Raw genomic sequence first — 17,972 nt, forward strand, 5'->3', positions numbered from 1 at the left:
GTTATCCAAACATAATGACTATTATTGTAAAGCACACATGAAGTGAGAGGGAGATGAAGGCTGACATATTCATTTCATTTTAAAGGACAACTGAAGTGAGAGGTAAAGGCCACATGTATTTCCTTTTAAAGGGAACCTGAGATTGGGGGATAGAAAAAATGTATACATACCTGGGGCTTCCTCCAGCCCCCTCTGGCCTAATCGCTTCCTCGCTGCAGTCCTCCGCCTTCTGGATCCTCAGTAAACTAAGTTTTGCCAGTCGGGGCTTACTGCATTTACGCGGCCCGGCTGCACACGTACCCCCTCTCACGATCCCGCGGCTGGGAGCATTCTGCGCCTGCACAGTACTGCAGCGCAGACGCAGAAAGCTCCCAGCCATGGAAGCGAGACAGGGGAGCACGTGCAGCAGCACTGCGCATGCGCTGACCTTACTGAAGCTCTGAATACACAGTATAAAGGGATCTGTGACCTACTACTTAAACACTGGACAAAAGTGATCAAGCAGCTTTCATCCTAGTCTAGTTTAGGGGACCCAGCAGGAAACCTAATAGGGAAATTCCACTAATGTGATTGGATGAACAGCATCCTCTCGAACTGCTAGGTTTCAGATAGGTTGTGGTAAACTACACCCACACTATCCAGCTAATCACAACGCTTCTTGCTGTAGAGGGTGCTGAGATTGGAGAACTGTTCCCTATGATGATTTCTGCTGGGTACCCTAAACTAGACTAGCGATGCAACTTCTATAGATAAAAACAAGCTCTGCGGCTGAATGCTGCACAGGATTAAGGTACTCATACGATATACAATTTTCCTCAGCAGACTGATCACTTTCCTTAAAAATAAAAATCAATCTTCATTACAGATTGGACAGTAAGGTAAATTTGGTGGTCAAAAGGGGGGGGGGGGGGTGATGGAATGTATGCCCGAGGCCTAGAATCCAGGTCACCCCCAACTATACTGTTCCCCCAGGGTGCCTGCAGAGCATTAGTGCAGCACACTTACCTGTCCGCTGCAGCCTGTGTGCTCCCTTCCATGTGCTTCCATCATCTCTATTCCCCCGTGACTCATTTAACGTCATTAGAAAGCATTTTCTATTTCAGTTTGTGGCCAGCTATGATTTACAAAACTGTCTAAAGCTAAATTTGCCCTACTTCACAAGCTTGGAATACAGCTGCACTCTGTAGAGTATAGGCAAGGCCGGATTTGTACTCTTTAACGCCCAAGGCCACTGTCACCAGACGCCCCCCTTCAGTATGGGTAGCGAGATGACCCCTTCCCTCCAGTATAGATAGTGAGATAAACCCTCCCCCTTCCCTTCAGTATAAACCAGATGACCCCTCCCCCTTCCCTCTAGTATAGCTAGCCTGATGACCCCACCCCAGTATAGGTAGCCAGATGACCCCTGTCACTGTCCCTCCAGTATAGGTAGCCAGATGACCCCTCCCCCTTCCCTCTAGTATAGCTAGCCTGATGACCCCACCCCAGTATAGGTAGCCAGATGACCCCCCCCCCCTTCTCTCTAGTATAGGTAAGCTGATGACCCCACCCCAGTATAGGTAGCCAGATGACCCCTGTCACTGTCCCTCCAGTATAGGTAGCCAGATGACTCCCCACCTTCTCTCTAGTATAGCTAGCCTGATGACCCCACCCTAGTATAGGTAGCCAGATGACCCCTGTCACTGTCCCTCCAGCATAGGTAGCCAGATGACCCCCCCTTCCTTCTCTCTAGTATAGCTAGCCTGATGACTCCACCCCTGTATAGGTAGCCAATATGACCCCTGTCACTGTCCCTCCAGTATAGGTAGCCAGATTACTCCTCCCCCTTCCCTCTAGTATAGGTAGACAGATGACCCCTCCCCCTTTTCCTCCAGTATAGGTAGCCAGATGACTCCTTCCTCTCCAGTATAGGTAGCCAGATGACTCCCTTAATCCCTCAATCCCCCCCCCCCTCTTAGTATAGGTACTATTAGGTAGCTAGCTTACCTTCACACCGCAGCAGCCATCAGTGTAACTCATTTCTCCGCTCGTCACCAGTGCAGAAGCTTCCACTTCCTTCCAAAGCTGCGGTCAGGCGCTCGCCTGATCTTCCTGCCTTGCAGCATTTGCAAGCTTGCAAATGCTGCACCAGTTTAGCCTGCTGCTTTGGTGCCCTTGCTCCTGTGGTGCCCTAGGCCATGGCCTAGATGGCCTTGGCCTAAATCTGGCCCTGAGTATAGGCTCCCTAAAATCATGCCACCTCCCTGCAGGAGTTATTTGTTGCTGGTAGGAGCCCTTGTTACTCATTTTCCACAGCAGGAGTAATCCACTGACTGGCAGCAAATCTGGGACATTCATATCTCTGTTAAGGTGGCCACACACCATACAATTTTTTAAATACCTGTTTAATTTAAGAATTGCAATCAATTTATCTGACTGATTGTAACATTTCAAAAATATGACCAATGTACCACACACCTATGTTCAATTTTTTCCTCAATTATGATAAAAAAAGTTGGAAACTCAGAGAAAATTGCTAGGGTGTGTATATTAATAAATTAACAATCCAACACACACCATACAATCTTTAGTAGAAATTGAAGAGAAATATCTGGCATTCCGGATCGATTTAAATCGAAAAAAACGGGAAATCCGATCGGATTTTTCAGTCGAATGAAAAAAAAAAAGCTTTCGATTTTTTCGAGAGATACGATCGTTTTTATCGAATTACTGTAAAATCGGATCATTTTATTGTATCGTGTGTGGCCACCTTTAGAAATGCTGTGCTTAATGTTCTTACATATAAGCGAGCTGAAATAATGCTTGCCATTAATCTCTGCAGGGGAACAGAAGGCACTGCCTTTTCCTCAGCAATGGTGGAGTCCCCCTTTACAGCACATGACATTTCCTGTACCTCAAACTTAAGCGGGAAGGCTGTGTAGAAGGTGCTGGAACACCTGCACTCACTAATTCATGCACACACAAGCCTGTCAGGGACGAGCTTAATGACAACTCTGCTTCTGCTGATCTCCAGGTAATAAAGCGGTTGGAGCCCCAGCAGGAAATTTCATTTAAACATAAACGCTTAATTTGGAGGTGTGATAAATTGCTGAGACAGAAAGCAGCTCTGGCGGGAGGCGTCGGACGTAATATCAGCGGTAGTATGCAACGTCGGCGTTGTGGACACTATCTGAAATCACAAATTAATCCTGTGTGATTGATAATTTTTCTAGGTTCTGCCATCCAGAATCGGGCCTGATTAAGCCACACGGCTGTCTATCATAACCAATCCGACTGAAACGTGTTTTTTTTTCTTTCAAGGTCTGAAAAGTGGAAATGAAGTCAAGCTCAGACCTTACATCAAGAAAAGTCACAGCAGTTTCAAGGCCTTCCCCTGAAATGTGAGATTAATTTGAAGGCATAACACTTGATTTACTATAATGTAAACCACACGGCTTAACTACAAATCACTAGCCCAGATCCCCCCCATACCACCCCCCCCCCTGCAACTATTCATAGCTCTGCTACCTATATAAGGTAGTCTTTGGGCTCCCCTCCCCTGATACTAGTATCAGGTATACAGATTACCCAGCAAGCTCATGGTGAACCAGAACTCCTAGGATTGTGTAAGGGGCTAGAAAGGACCAAAAAGCCCTCTTGCTAAAATGCAATGCAAAACAGAAGGTATTTGCAATTGTTCAGGTTGGAGTGAGTATATGAGGTGTCCCACAATGCATCCCTGCTGAATATGCAAATCCTTTCTATCTGGTTTACTATGAGCTTGCAGGGCAATAGAGCCACATTAATTCATGTCATGCACTGATGATGACCAACCAGTCTGAAACAGTCTGTATGCATGTTGGATTATCGTAGGTGGACCTGAGCACAGGACAGAAAGAAAACATAGAAATGCATCCTGTATGTATGGAAATAAGTAGCCAGTCTGATTCCCTCTCATCTGTGACTAATTACACCTGTAATTTGATCCCTCAGCTGTGTCAGTTGGCTACCTCCACAGAGCAGCTAATTTGTAAACACAGGATGTTAACCCTATGTCCATAGTAGACACAGAGCAGATTTATTGCAGGATTTCTATCAGCTATAACAAATATATATTTTTCTTTAAAGGTTACTATGATGTTTCTTATCTTTTTTGAGCAGAGAGAAAGTTCTGAGTTCAGGCCCTGTTCTGAGTTCAGCTTACACATCATTGCATTCTAGACGTTCTGGATGTGTGATTAGTTTTCAGGGTCACCAAAGGGATGATCTGCTATTCAGCAGTGTTGCATTGTGGGACACTTATATACTCACTACAACCTGAATAATCACAAATATCTTCTGTTTTAAGAAGACACATTTCTGTTTTGCAAAGTATCAGGTATTTGTGCGCCCCCAATATATTAGTGTTAGGGGAGGGTGCCCCCTCCTCCAAGATAATATTATGAGAAGGCCTTTTGCGTCCCCCCCCTCCCCCATTTAGTTAGGTAGCATGTGTGCCCCCCCTCGCTGATATTACTAGCATTAGGAAGCCTTTATACACTTTCTGCGCACCCCTTCCTTCTCCAGATACTAGTATTAGGTACCCTTTGTATGTCCCGCTTACCTAATATCAATATTAGGTCTCGCTCACAGTTTCCTGCCAGCATAAAAGTACTGATGTCACATGCAGGAGAGTTATGGGGGCAATAACCCGGGTTTTGGGGAGCCATGGGGACTGGATGGGCAGACCAATGTGAGTTACTTATCCTCCACACGCAGCCCTGTATATGCATCCCAACCAGTGCCCCCCATCCGCTGACTGCCCTTTATGCCCCCGGGGCCCCCCCAGTATATTTTTAAGATGTGGGTGGAAAATGAGGACCTTGGAAAAAGCAAAGCAAACACTGGACATACAAACTCCATGCAAATAGCATCCATGCTGGGAATTAAACCACAAACTCCAGTGCTGCAAGGAGAGAGCGCTAACCACTGAACCACTACGCTGCACTTTAACTTAATGACTCTGTACTCAGTGGTTTGTTGATGCACTCACCACATTAGCACAGGGAGTGGAGAAGAAGTAGATAGTAGTTAGTTAAAATCAGTACAGCACAGAATAATATACAGTTTACATTTCCCACGGAAAAAAAATCATGTGATTTTATCAGCCAAAAATGTGCTTGCAGGTGCCCTCCGACATCACTGTTCTCCCCTCCAGCAATCCCATATGAGGCTGTTTGTTTATCCTATCCCTTCCTCTCTCTGTATGCAGAACAGCGTGTCTATACTGCGCCCAATGTTAAACTGTCACCTAAAAATGATCCCGAACAATCATTTAGGCTCACAGATGTATTCCTACATTGCTTGTTGTTATCCCCCCACAATGATCCTTAAAGAGAACCCGAGGGGGGTTTGAAGAATATTATCTGCATACAGAGGCTGGATCTGCCTATACAGCCCAGCCTCTGTTGCTATCCCAAACCCCCCTAAGGTCCCCCTGCACTCTGCAATCCCTCATAAATCACAGCCACGTTGCTGACAAACAGCTTGTCAGAGCTGGCTGTGTTTATCTCTATAGTGTCAGTCTGCTGCTCTGCCCGCCTCCTGCAGATCTCCAGTCCCCGCCTGCATCCCTTCCCTCCCTGCTGATTGGAGGGAAGGGACGGGGGCAGGGACCGGAGCTATGCAGGAGGCGGGGGAGCAGCTGAGACTGACACTACAGATGTAAACACAGCCTCACAGCACAGCTGTGATTTATGATGGATTGCAGAGTGCAGGGGGACCTTAGTGGGGATTGGGATAGCAACAGAGGCTGGGCTGTATAGGCAGATCCAGCCTCTGTATGCAGATAACATTCTTTAAACACACCTCGGGTTCTCTTTAACAATCATTTTGAGCGACAAATATTTCTGTGCAACACCTGTAGTTAAACTGACACATAAAGGGCACATTTCCACTAGTAGTTGGATGTGATGAGATCGCAGCCCACCGCATCTAACCGTGGCTACTTCCTGTTCGGTCTGGTTGCGGCCGCCAACTAGTGCTGATGGGAATCGGATGCATGCTCCAAGAATCTGCAGCATGCATCCGATTTCTTTCCTGGGTCGCATTGCGAGCGGAAATGCAAAGTCAATGGAGACTGTTCAATTCACTTGCATTAGTTTCAGTTTGGATCTGATGCTATGATCGCAGAGGATCGTGGCAGTGGAAAAGGGCATATTCACAGTGGTGCAGTGTGGTATAACGGCCACCTTGTAACGCACTGCACTGAACCACTTATGCGACGTTCACAGGTCGGAGGGAGCGTTGTGGTATAACAGGTTGCAGTGTGCTAACGCACTGAATGCAATGTTACTGCTAAATGTGCATGTTAAAAGTAAAAGTGAAGCATACTTTTCATTGACTGTATGCTTCGTTTTACATGAAGCAATGTGAGCATAACGTGCAGCACCGCTGTCCTGATCCATTGCGTTGTGCTCTTGCTATCACAGGGAACACTACGCAATGGCAGCTGTGAATGCCATAAAAGCGGTTTCCAGTGACAAATACTCATGGGCAGCACTCTTTCTTCAACTGATTTCCTAACAATCATTTTAGGTGACAGATATTTTAGCGTGTGTATGTGGCCAATTCTGTGCACACTGAGGGTGACAGTAACACGGTCGTGTAAAGAACATAATGAATAAAATTGCTTAAAGCGAATCCAAGATAAAAAACTAACTATAACAAGTAACTTGCCTATACTGTATATCTTATCTAAAGTTTACACAGCAAATCTAGCTGCAAACAGCTTCAACAGAATATGAATATTTCTACTTGTGATACAATGACAGCAGCCATGTTCTGTTTGTGATCATTACACACAGGCAAGCTGATCTGCATCTCCAGCCCTCAGCCTGTGAAAAATGTACTCCACTCTCCTCCTCCCTTCTTCTTCTGAAATCTCTGGCTAGTAACACCTCCTCCTCCTCCTGCTCAGACTGAGCTTCCATAAGCCCTTGCTACTGTCTGAAAATGCCAAGGCAGTGGAGAAGCTGTGGGCGAGTCTTGTTTAGTTTATAGGGAATTAGAGTATTAAAACAAAAAAAAAGTATTTGGCTTGAGGAATGCCCTATAAACTATATGAAAGGAACACAATTATGCAATGAGTAAACGTTTATCTCAGATCCACTTTAATTTTTTAAGATACTCATTTATCAATTATTTAGTCAGTATTTGACCATTGTAAAATCTTCCCTCTTCCTGATTTACTTTATGAAACTTATCACTGGCGGCAACATCTTAGTAGCATAGTACTGGCAGGTGATTTCTGTGGAATGTTCATTTCCTGGGGTGAACTCCACATATCCAATGAGCCGAGGTTGTGACATCAGTGGGAGGGCGGGGCTACATACCAATATACAGCAATCGACAGATGTGGGAAGTGTTTCTGATGCCGAAACCGGGAAAATTACCGTAAAAGTGGGTATTCTAAATAATTTACTGCATTCTACTATGTCGCTACAGTGTCTCCTAAAGAAAAACCTTCTTGAAGGTCTAGTGGGTAGGGGGGGCATAATCAAATATTTACCGAGCCTTCTGTTCCCCTCTATCACTTGCCGCTCTCCTCTGCGATTTCAAACTCAGACATATCGCGCCGCGCATGCGCAGTATGTCCGTTCTGCTCCGCTGTGGCCAGCAGTGATGTCACAGGACAGGAGCGCGTTCGCTGCTGCGTCCAGGCATGCGCGCTGATCGGAGACACAACGGGAGCGAGCGCGCTCCTGTCCTGTGACATCAATCTGCGCAGCGTAGTATGTCTAGGTTTGGAGTCGCCCAAGTCACTTAAGGGAACAAGACTGAGTGGAGGAGAGCGACGAGTGACGGAAGGGAACAGGAGGAGTGGTAAGCATTTGATTATGCTCCCCTACCCACTACACTACACCTTCACTTTAAAGTGAACCTGAACTCAAAACTTCCTCTCTGCTCTAAAAGATAAGACACATCATAATAACATTTAAAGAAAAACATTCCTTTGTTACAGCTGATAGAAATCCTGCAATAAATCTGCAGTGTGTCTACTTCCTGCTTTCATGGAAGCAAACATAGGGTTAAAGTGGACCTGAACTCAGAATGTCCTCTCTAAACAGCAGAATAACCTTAAGGCTGCTTTCACATTGGGACGTTACAGGCGCACGTTAGAGCAGCCTGTAACGCAGCCCACTGCACAGTAATGAAAAACCAATGGGCTGTTCACAGTGCCCGCGCTGCGTTACATTGTAACGCTGCACGTCAAATGAAAGTACTGCATGCAGTACGCTATACGCGGCTAAGGACACGTTAGACTGTTTGCACATGCTCAGTAATGTTGGAGGAGGAGGTCTCCCGTCCTCCTCCGCGGCCAGCCACATGGCTAATTAATATTCACTGCACTGTGTGACCTGCAGTGTTTACTTCCTGGAGCGGCCGCTCTGTGCAGCGATTGGCTGGCGGGACCACGTGATGCGGATCACGTGGTCTCCGCATCGCATAGCACAAAAAAGGCGCACCAAGAGCTGCATAACACAGCTCTAGGTAGCGTCCTCCACCAAATCTGCCATCTCTGCCAAGGCAGTCATGTGACACAGGGGAGAGATCACATTACAACTTGTGATTAGACACAAATGATTTCCTTCTGTCCTGTGCAAGAGTTCAGGTCCACGTTAACATCCTGTGTTTACAAATTAGCTGCTCTGACGTTGCAAAGGAGATTCCAGAGCTGATACAGCTGAGAGATAAAATTACACTTGTGAATAGTCACAGATGAGGGAGAATTAGACAGGCTAAACTCCCTAAATACATACAGGGTGGATTTTTCTATGTTCTTCTGTCCTGTGCAAGAGGTGAGGTCCACTTTACCACCTCATTCTTTCACTCAGCTTAGTTCCTCTAATAATCTGAGTAACTCCATCTTGATTGATCGCAGGCGATGTTTGTCACGCTGCGCTGTCCTTATTTCCAGAACAATGCGCTCTGGATGCAGCAGTAGCCCCTCAAACAATTTACAAGTAGAAAAAAAATAGTGATTTTTTTCTTCCTCTAACGAGGTTTTAATTATTTAAGGCGAGGCGAGGGTCTCCTCTCGGCAGGAGGGGGAGCGGCTCCTCCGTCACGCTGCTCCCGCCTGTGCTCTGGACTGAAGACACGGCGGTGAAGTGCGGCACGTTTATGAACAGAATGCCAAAGAGATCTGATTAACTAATCAAATATTGAAAAGGTACAATGTGTACTGAGCACAGCCAGCGCCAAGCGTGAATACAAAAACTCGCTGTGCACGCTGAATACCAAGCATACATTAAAGAAACAGTATTCAGCTGCGCTGCAGCCCCAACTCCACCCCATCCTGCAAGGGAGAGCGGGACAGTGCTTAACCCACAGATATGTGGATGCTGACAAGCCACTTTAATAATTAACATTCCAATTAACTCAGAGAATAACTGTATTCTGGGAAACAAGGGAGGGGCTTAAAGGGGAACTCTGCCTGTGCAGTTCTATCGTTCTCTGACCTACACCGGCCACAAAAGCTCCAGCTGCCATCGTTCAGGGGCATTTTTGAACCAATTAAATAATTGCATTTGTGCAAAATCAAACTGACAAATTAAGATGCAATTCATTTTTGATCAAATGCACGTTTTTTATCCATTAGGAAAGAACTGGAAAATTCAGATTCAACTGTATTGAACAGATGTTTGTAAAGCTTTCAAAATGATTGTTTAACATTCTTTTGCAATAGTTTTGAAAACTGTTGCAGGTTACATCTAATGGGCAGTTACAGTGAATTGGGGTGAGCCACAACACCAGCACCCCCTCCACACCTCCAGCTGCCTCACAAATGTTAGGCTGTGGCACTGAAAGGTAAGCTACGTACAAAGGCATAATCAGACATGTATATAGTAGCCCCTGATTCACCCGGCAGATCAACTTGGCCAAGCGACGGCCAAGTGCATTGGGTACACCACTCCCCCCACCCGCTGTGTAACAGTAATGTCATGTACATGCCGCTCAGTTGTCCCTCCGCCCCCCACCCACCTTGTAACATTATGTACATGCCACTCAGTTGTCCCTCCGCCCCCCCCCACCCACCCACCTTGTAACGTCATGTACATGCCACTCAGTTGTCCCTCCGCCCCCCCACCCACCTTGTAACGTCATGTACATGCCACTAAGTTGTCCCTCCGCCCCCCCACCCACCTTGTAACATCATGTACATGCCACTCAGTTGTCCCTCCGCCCCCCCACCCACCTTGTAACGTCATGTACATGCCACTAAGTTGTCCCTCCGCCCCCCCACCGACCTTGTAACGTCATGTACATGCCACTCAGTTGTCCCTCCGCCCCCACACCCACCTTGTAATGTCATGTACATGCCACTCAGTTGTCCCTCCGCCCCCCACCCACCTTGTAACGTCATGAATATGCAGCTCAGTTGTCCCTCCGCTGTCCCCACCCACCTTGTAACGCCATGTTAGTCCTCCGCCCCCCCCACCCACCTTGTAACGTCATGTACTCAGTTGTCCCTTCGTCCCCCCCACCCACCTTGTAATGCCATGTTAGTCCTCCGCCCCCCCCCCACTCACCTTGTAACGTTATGTACATGCCGCTCAGTTGTCCCTCCATCCCCCCACCCACCTTGTAACGCCATGTTAGTCCTCCGCCCCCCGCCCACCTTGTAACGTCATGTACATGCCGCTCAGTTGTCCCTCCATCCCCCCACCCACCTAGTAATGCCATGTTAGTCCTCCGCCCCCCCCACCCACCTTGTAACGTCATGTACTCAGTTGTCCCTCCGTCCCCCCACCCACCTTGTAACGTCATGTACTCAGTTGCCCCTCCGTCCCCCCCACCCACCTTGTAACGCCATGTACTCAGTTGTCCCTCCGTCCCCCCCACCCATATTGTAACGTCATGTACATGCCGCTCCACCCACCCACCTTGTAATGCCATGTTAGTCCTGGGCCCCCCCCCACCCCCACCCACCTTGTAACGTCATGTATATGCAGCTCAGTTGTCCCTCCGCTGTCCCCACCCACCTTGTAACGCCATGTTAGTCCTCCGCCCCCCCACCCACCTTGTAATGTCATGTACATGCCACTCAGTTGTCCCTCCATCCCCCCACCCACCTTGTAACGCCATGTTAGTCCTCCGCCCCCCGCCCACCTTGTAACGTCATGTACATGCCGCTCCATCCACCCACCTTGTAACGTCATGTACTCAGTTGTCCCTCCGTCCCCCCCACCCACCTTGTAACGTCATGTACTCAGTTGTCCCTCTGTCCCCCCCACCCACCTTGTAACGTCATGTACATGCCGCTCCACCCACCCACCCACCTTGTAATGCCATGTTAGTCCTCCGCCCCCCCCCCCCACCCACCTTGTAACGTCATGTACTCAGTTGTCCCTCCGTCCCCCCCACCCACCTTGTAACGTCATGTACATGCCGCTCCACCCACCCACCTTGTAATGCCATGTTAGTTCTCCGCCCCCCCCCCACCCACCTTGTAACGTCATGTACTCAGTTGTCCCTCCGTCCCCCGCACCCACCTTGTAACGTCATGTACATGCCGCTCCACCCACCCACCTTGTAATGCCATGTTAGTTCTCTGCCCCCCCCCCACCCACCTTGTAGCGTCATGTACATGCCGCTCAGTTGTCCCTCCGCCCCCCCACCCACCTTGTAACGTCATGTACATGCCACTCAGTTGTCCCTCCATCCACCCACCCACCTTGTAACGCCATGTTAGTCCTCCGCCCCCCGCCCACCTTGTAACGTCATGTACATGCCGCTCCATCCACCCACCTTGTAACGTCATGTACTCAGTTGTCCCTCCGTCCCCCCCACCCACCTTGTAACGTCATGTACTCAGTTGTCCCTGTGTCCCCCCCACCCACCTTGTAACGTCATGTACATGCCGCTCCACCCACCCACCTTGTAATGCCATGTTAGTCCTCCCCCCACCCACCTTGTAACGTCATGTACATGCCGCTCAGTTGTCCCTCCGCCCCACCCACCTTGTAACGTCATGTACATGCTGCTCATTGGCCCTCAACAGCTGACACAGGCCGGCCTAGCGATGCCGCCCAAGGGGATGGGGTCCCAACCCCGATGGGTGAAATCTGTCAAAGGTGTGTAAACTCCTGTAGTGAGACCCTGCTATCATCTGTCTGGGTTAGTTCAAGATTCAACAGACCTGTGAAATAGTCTGGTGCATTCATTAATGTAGCCTAAAATAAGATAAATCGTGTGACCACAATTTAGCTAGAAACCTAAAAGTGAACTTCTGAATAAAGTCCAGACATTATCCATGAAGTCAGACCCGCATACATCTACCACATATCATCTTTGTAGCCACATCCTCCTAGATCACTTCCTTACCTCTTCCTTATAGCCACACCCTCCTAGATCTCTTCCACACTTCTTCCTTGTAGCCACACCATCATATCGCTTCCACAATGCTTTAATGACTCCACACTCTCTACTTACTGCGGATCTTCTTCTGCCATTTCATCTCGTTGTACAGGTCCTCTGTCTGCTGAAAGAAGTCGTTGACTTTACTGCCCTGCTCGTCCCGCTCGGTGCTGTTGAAGACTCTTCGCATTGATTCCTTAGTTAGATATTCACAGATATTTGGCACTGGGAACACAATCTGCTCCATTGTGCGATCATGGCGGACAATCTGGAACATAAAACAAAAAATATGTTACAGTTCTGTTCTTTTGCGAGTCACACAGTCCTGCTGTCCCACTCAGCTAGAAGTATTGTTATCCTCCAGTAGAGCCCTGTATCCTAAGCTTATCACTGAATGATGGTTTAGAACCTCCATGTGCTCTCCCAGACCATATAGCTCCCCACCCCCAAGAGAGACCTAATTACTGGTAAGAGAGCGTACACATATCCAATTTTGATTGGACAATGAATTCATCTTTCCACCTCCAGGTAGTATGAGGTGAAAAAATACACTCAAATTCTGTTGGCGCTGATACTACATAGAAGTGGTAAAATTGGCCAATCAAAATTTGAAGTGTGTACCAGGCAGGAATAATGGAGAATCTCTTCTTTGCATTTGTTGAATGTTGCAGATTATGGGAAGCTTACAGAAAAACAAGTATGAACGTGCATTGCCAAAACAATTTCATTCCTTAACAAATCAATCACTAGCAGAATATAAAACTTCAACTCTGGACCCATTACACACATCCATCCTGTACCTACGCTGACTAGTACTTTAATAGGATCTTTAACCCAGGAACTCAATCCCAATCAGTAGCTTATACGCCCTTTCCAATGAGAAATCTTTACCTCTTCTTGAATAGATCATCAGGGACGTCTGTATGGCTGATAGTGTGGTGGAAAAAACCCTCCCACAGTGTGATGTCAGGGCCTTGGCCCTGTCAGTTTTCTGTATGTGAATCCCATTACATTGTGGGAAATAATGACTGTTTCCAACTGCCAAGTGGGGTTTGTTTATAGATAATGGCAGTTGGTGTAGTCCATTTGCTTCCCATGCCTGCCAGCAGGGAAGATGATGACCTGCAGGCTCATGGAGGATCAAACAAAATGAACGAATATCAATAATTTCTTGATCTATCTTTTTTTTTTTACTTCTCACTTTGCAATGTACTAATTTATATTGTTCCCCAAGTTAAGTTCCTCTTTAAATAACTTGTGTTGCTACCTTCTGAAAATGAACCACCTCTAATGCAAGTAAATGGGGCCTCTGATCACCAACCACTTTAGGGTTTTTATGGTACAAGTTATTCATATTTTAATGTCTGTTCAAAATCTATTTACACTTTTTGCTCTAAAAGTGCCAAACTGGATGTGAAAGGAATACACACTCGCAATTCCAGAGGGCTATTTTCTCTGGTATGCACATGGCCTAGCACAGGAGAGCTCCAGTGATATCACACAGTAGGGCAAGTCACACACACCCCAGACAGGAATCACACAGCCTCTATCCAGCCAGAAGTACAAGCAGAGCAGACCATCAGGTTACATCTGCCAGACTATCATTTATAACTGTAGGAAGCCTGTGCCCTGCGGGATCAGACACACACAGCACACAGTCTGAGCTGAGAGCCCGCAGCGTTTCACACCTGCATTCATCAGCTTTACTCTCACTTTTACGTTTTGTACAGAACAAGCCACAGACAAGCATTCATCCCAAATCTGTATCCCATGGAAAAATTATACATTTTGTCCTGTTATTTACCAAGGTTTTCACAAATGTTCAATAATGCTGCAGACTATACTGTTGAGCTCAGCGAAGAACAAGCGAGGTGAGGAAATAAATTATCTATACTTGCCTGGGGGGGCTTCTTCTAGCCCCTACAAGTCACGTGTGTCCCTCGCCGTCCATTGCAGGTCAGCGATCCTTCAGAGGCTGCCAGCGGGAGAAGTCCGGAGCTGCAGCGAGGGACACACGTGACTTGTATCGGCTGGAAGAAGCCCCAGGTTAGTAAAGATAGTTTTATTTCCTCACCTTACTTGTCCTTTAAGCCAAGTACACACATCCAATATTTATTGGCCAAATTTACCATATACTTCCATGCAGTATAAGCGCTTACCTACACAATGTGTTCAAAGTATTCAAAATCTGTTGACTCTCCATGGAAGTAATAAAATTGGGCGATCAAAATTGGATTGGAGGGTACACACCCTAAGCATTCCCGCTGTTTATTAGTACCAGAGAGAAATATGGAGTTTGCTTTGTTTATGGCTAGGTTCACACTGTGCATAAAAAAGGATCAATTTCCAGAACAGAGACAAGCGGATAAATGCACGTTGACAGGTTCTATATTATCCCTAAGGTCCAATCAGACAATATCGACATATCCAATCTCTCTGTTACAGTCGTGCAACACAAAGTCCCATGTTGGATGACTTCTATGAATACTGTATACACTACGTGTGCCGGCAGACACTGTGAAAATCACTAGAAACAGACTACATCCATTCTCATTTGTGCTTTGAAGAGATATAATAAATATATATAAAAAAACAACTACCTACTAACTCCTCCCAAATCAGGTCTACCTTGCTGTCCATTGTAAAAATGTATGCTACAAAGGGCATAAAAATGTATAATGATGGGCACAGCGGATATTGACTGATATTATGTAAGATTTAACACAAAGATCTATGTATACTAGTCCTTAAAGGCAGGCGATCATCCTGGTTGCCAGGTCACTGACACTTTTTAAAAGGGAGTAAATATCAGCCTCCATTTTCCTCCCATCACAAGATGCCTTGTCTAGGATCATGTTTCCACTTGGTCATCCCTTAAAGGAGTTATCAGGCAAAAAAAAATAAAACAAAAATCGTTTCACTTACCTGGGGCTTCTACCAGCCCCATTTAGCCATCCTGTGCCCCAGTAGTCACTCACTGCTGCTCCAGTCCCCCGCTGGCAGCTAGTTTTGTTTTTGCCGACCTCGGGGTCGGCAAGCCGCATTGCGTACATTTTTACGCATTCCCGCTGTTGCAGGAACAGCAACACATACATTTGTACGCGTTGGTGGTTCCATGTGTAAAACGTACGCACTAAACCACTAACTCATAAAAATGTATGTATTGCTGTTCCTGCATCAGCGTGAATGCGTAAAAATGTACGCAATGCGGTCTGCCGACCCCGAGGTCGGCAAAAACGAAACTAGCTGGCGGCGGGGGACTGGCGCAGCAGTGAGCGACTACTAGGGCACATGATGGCTGAATGTGGCTGGTAGAATCCCCAGGTAAGTAAAACTATTTTTTTTTTTGCCTGATAACTCCTTTAAGGGGCCCCTAACCCTAGTAAATGCTTCCTAACCGCCTGAAAAGCCAACATCCCCTTTGGATGACATGCCATTTGCCAGGTTCTTCTGAAGGGAAGCCACTGCCTCACTGTGATGGCCAAGCCACCCGCAGAGCTTTCTGTAGGAGTTGTGTAACAAATGGGATTATGAACTAACTTCACTGATGGCATTTCAAAACTTGACTCAGAAAACACAAGCAAACACAATTAGGCATCACAACCCTGACTCAAAGTATTACCTCAATCTGAGCCGTGTGGTTGGCGTAGTGCGTCAAAGCTTCATCGCCGCTGTCTGGGTCATTACCTGGCTTCAACATTTGCTGTAACATCTTGGAATGTCGGGCCAGCTGAAGAGAAAAAAATTTGAATGTAAGTATCTCATTAAAAGATTTCTGAGTTGAAAGAAAAAAAAGCTTTACCTACTTTGGGCCTCATCCAGCCCCTAGAAGTGTATCTGATCCATTGCAAAGGGTCCACTCTCCTCCAGGATCCTACTGTCACTTTTTCTGGTTACAGGCTTATGCGCATGCCACGCTCCTGTGGAGCTGCGACAAGGGACCTACAGTCTTCTAGGGGCTGGAAGAAGCCCCAGGCAAGTAACGCACAATACCCTCGTGTCACCATAGATATGTTATATTATACGGAAATTCTTATTCTTTATTTATGAAGCATCAACACAGCGTCACATTAGACAGTCGTGTACATGAATAAGTACTGTTGCCTTTCATTGTACTTCCCACCACAGGTGCCACTCACTAGTTCTGTTACTTCTCCCTCCCTCTATCCATCAAGCAGTACAGGCAGTATATCTGTACAGCAACCATCCTGGCAGCACTGTATATGGATAGTGTACTGGTTAAGGGCACTGCCTTGCTTTTTAGTAGGTCTTTCGTTCTCATTAAGTCCGCTATACCTTCCTTGTGGTTTTGGGTCTCCCCGAGCTGCTTGGGTACTGTGTTGTACTGGTCCAAGCCCTATCCCATAGAGCCATATCAATCCCTGCCATGCGCTAAAGAGGAACAAAAGTCCGAAACAGGCTGTCTGCATGTGGGGTTGGTATGGCTTTGTAATATTTAAAGCTATAGGCTTGCTAGACACCAGCAGTTCTGGATGCAAGCTTGGCTTCTGGGGCATAAAGAGATAATTTGCATATTCAGTAGTGGTGCATTTTGGGTAACCACAGATGTTCACTTTAAGCTGGATTATCACAAATTCCTTCTGTTTTAAAAAGCCAAACTACACTTAGCATTGCTTTTTAGTAGGAGGGCTTTTCGGTCTCTTTAAGTCCCCTATACCTTCCTTGTAGTTTTGGGTCACCCCGAGCTGCTTGGTTATACTGTTTCACATGGGAGACCAGGGTTCAAATCCTGGCCAGGGTCAGTACATATTCAGTAAGGAGTTCAGGGCAGGGATGGCCTTTTGAACGCATCCCAGTGGCTGCAGCTCTTGAGCGCTTTGATTCTGACAGGAGAAAAGCGCTATACAAATGTTCAGATTATTGGATTATATAAAAAAAACCTGGGAAACCAATATATAGAAAAAATCTTTTTAAGCTTTATAATGCAGACAAAATACACAGCAATACTCCTCTTCAGAGGCAATCGGTATATCCAATCGACAATCAGCAATTTTTCAGAAACATAGCACATTGGAAACAATGGGCAGATAACTTCAGAATATATGTTAACTGTGTTTTTTTAGTGACAAAGCCGGTGTTCCAACTTTTTAGCATACGCTCGCTGGGCTGCGGGTTGGGTCCTCACTTCGCTCGGACAACTTTTTATTCTAACTCTACGTCCACTTGGATAGTGGACAATACATTGCACATCAGGACCCAGGCTGCTAACTAGGGTTGCAAGGTTAATGCTGCTGATGGGCATTATGAGGTTTATTTATGACCAGCATGACTTTGCACATGCTCAGTAGCATTTGTATGCTATTTTGTCAGGTATGCTGAAATGTTGGAACACCGGTTTACTTTGAGTCTACTTCCTCTTCATCAGGTCTAGTTAACAGTATAAATCTGATGTTAAGTCAGACTGATCTGCATAGATATGTTACCTGCCAGACACCACCAATTCATCTGTTTCTATGAAGGTAGTGGTAAACATGTGGCGCACAACAGAGCATCAGGTGGGGTGAGAAGAAGGATAATACACTTTGGGGTCAGTCAGGTGACACATGCCGCTAAAGAACCAGCATGCTAGA

At 46.5% G+C, this 17,972-nt stretch overlaps 1 protein-coding gene across 5 annotated transcripts in view; it reads right to left on the bottom strand.

Moving 5' to 3' along the window:
• ITPR2 (inositol 1,4,5-trisphosphate receptor type 2) overlaps positions 1 to 17,972 on the bottom strand; it is a 467,841-nt gene that overhangs the window by 86,930 nt on the left and 362,939 nt on the right. For all 5 annotated transcript variants that reach the window (XR_011030536.1, XM_068277594.1, XM_068277593.1 and 2 more), the window contains 2 exons: positions 16,004 to 16,111; positions 12,457 to 12,649 (listed from right to left, as the gene is read on the bottom strand). Coding sequence is in view for 4 of the 5 variants with exons in the window: in XM_068277594.1 (XP_068133695.1) it covers positions 12,457 to 12,649; positions 16,004 to 16,111 (301 nt within the window). In the remaining variant the exon portion in view is untranslated. The remainder of the gene's footprint in view (positions 1 to 12,456; positions 12,650 to 16,003; positions 16,112 to 17,972) is intronic.

This window comes from Hyperolius riggenbachi, chromosome 3, assembly GCF_040937935.1.
Source record: "Hyperolius riggenbachi isolate aHypRig1 chromosome 3, aHypRig1.pri, whole genome shotgun sequence".
Lineage (NCBI taxonomy): Eukaryota > Metazoa > Chordata > Amphibia > Anura > Hyperoliidae > Hyperolius > Hyperolius riggenbachi.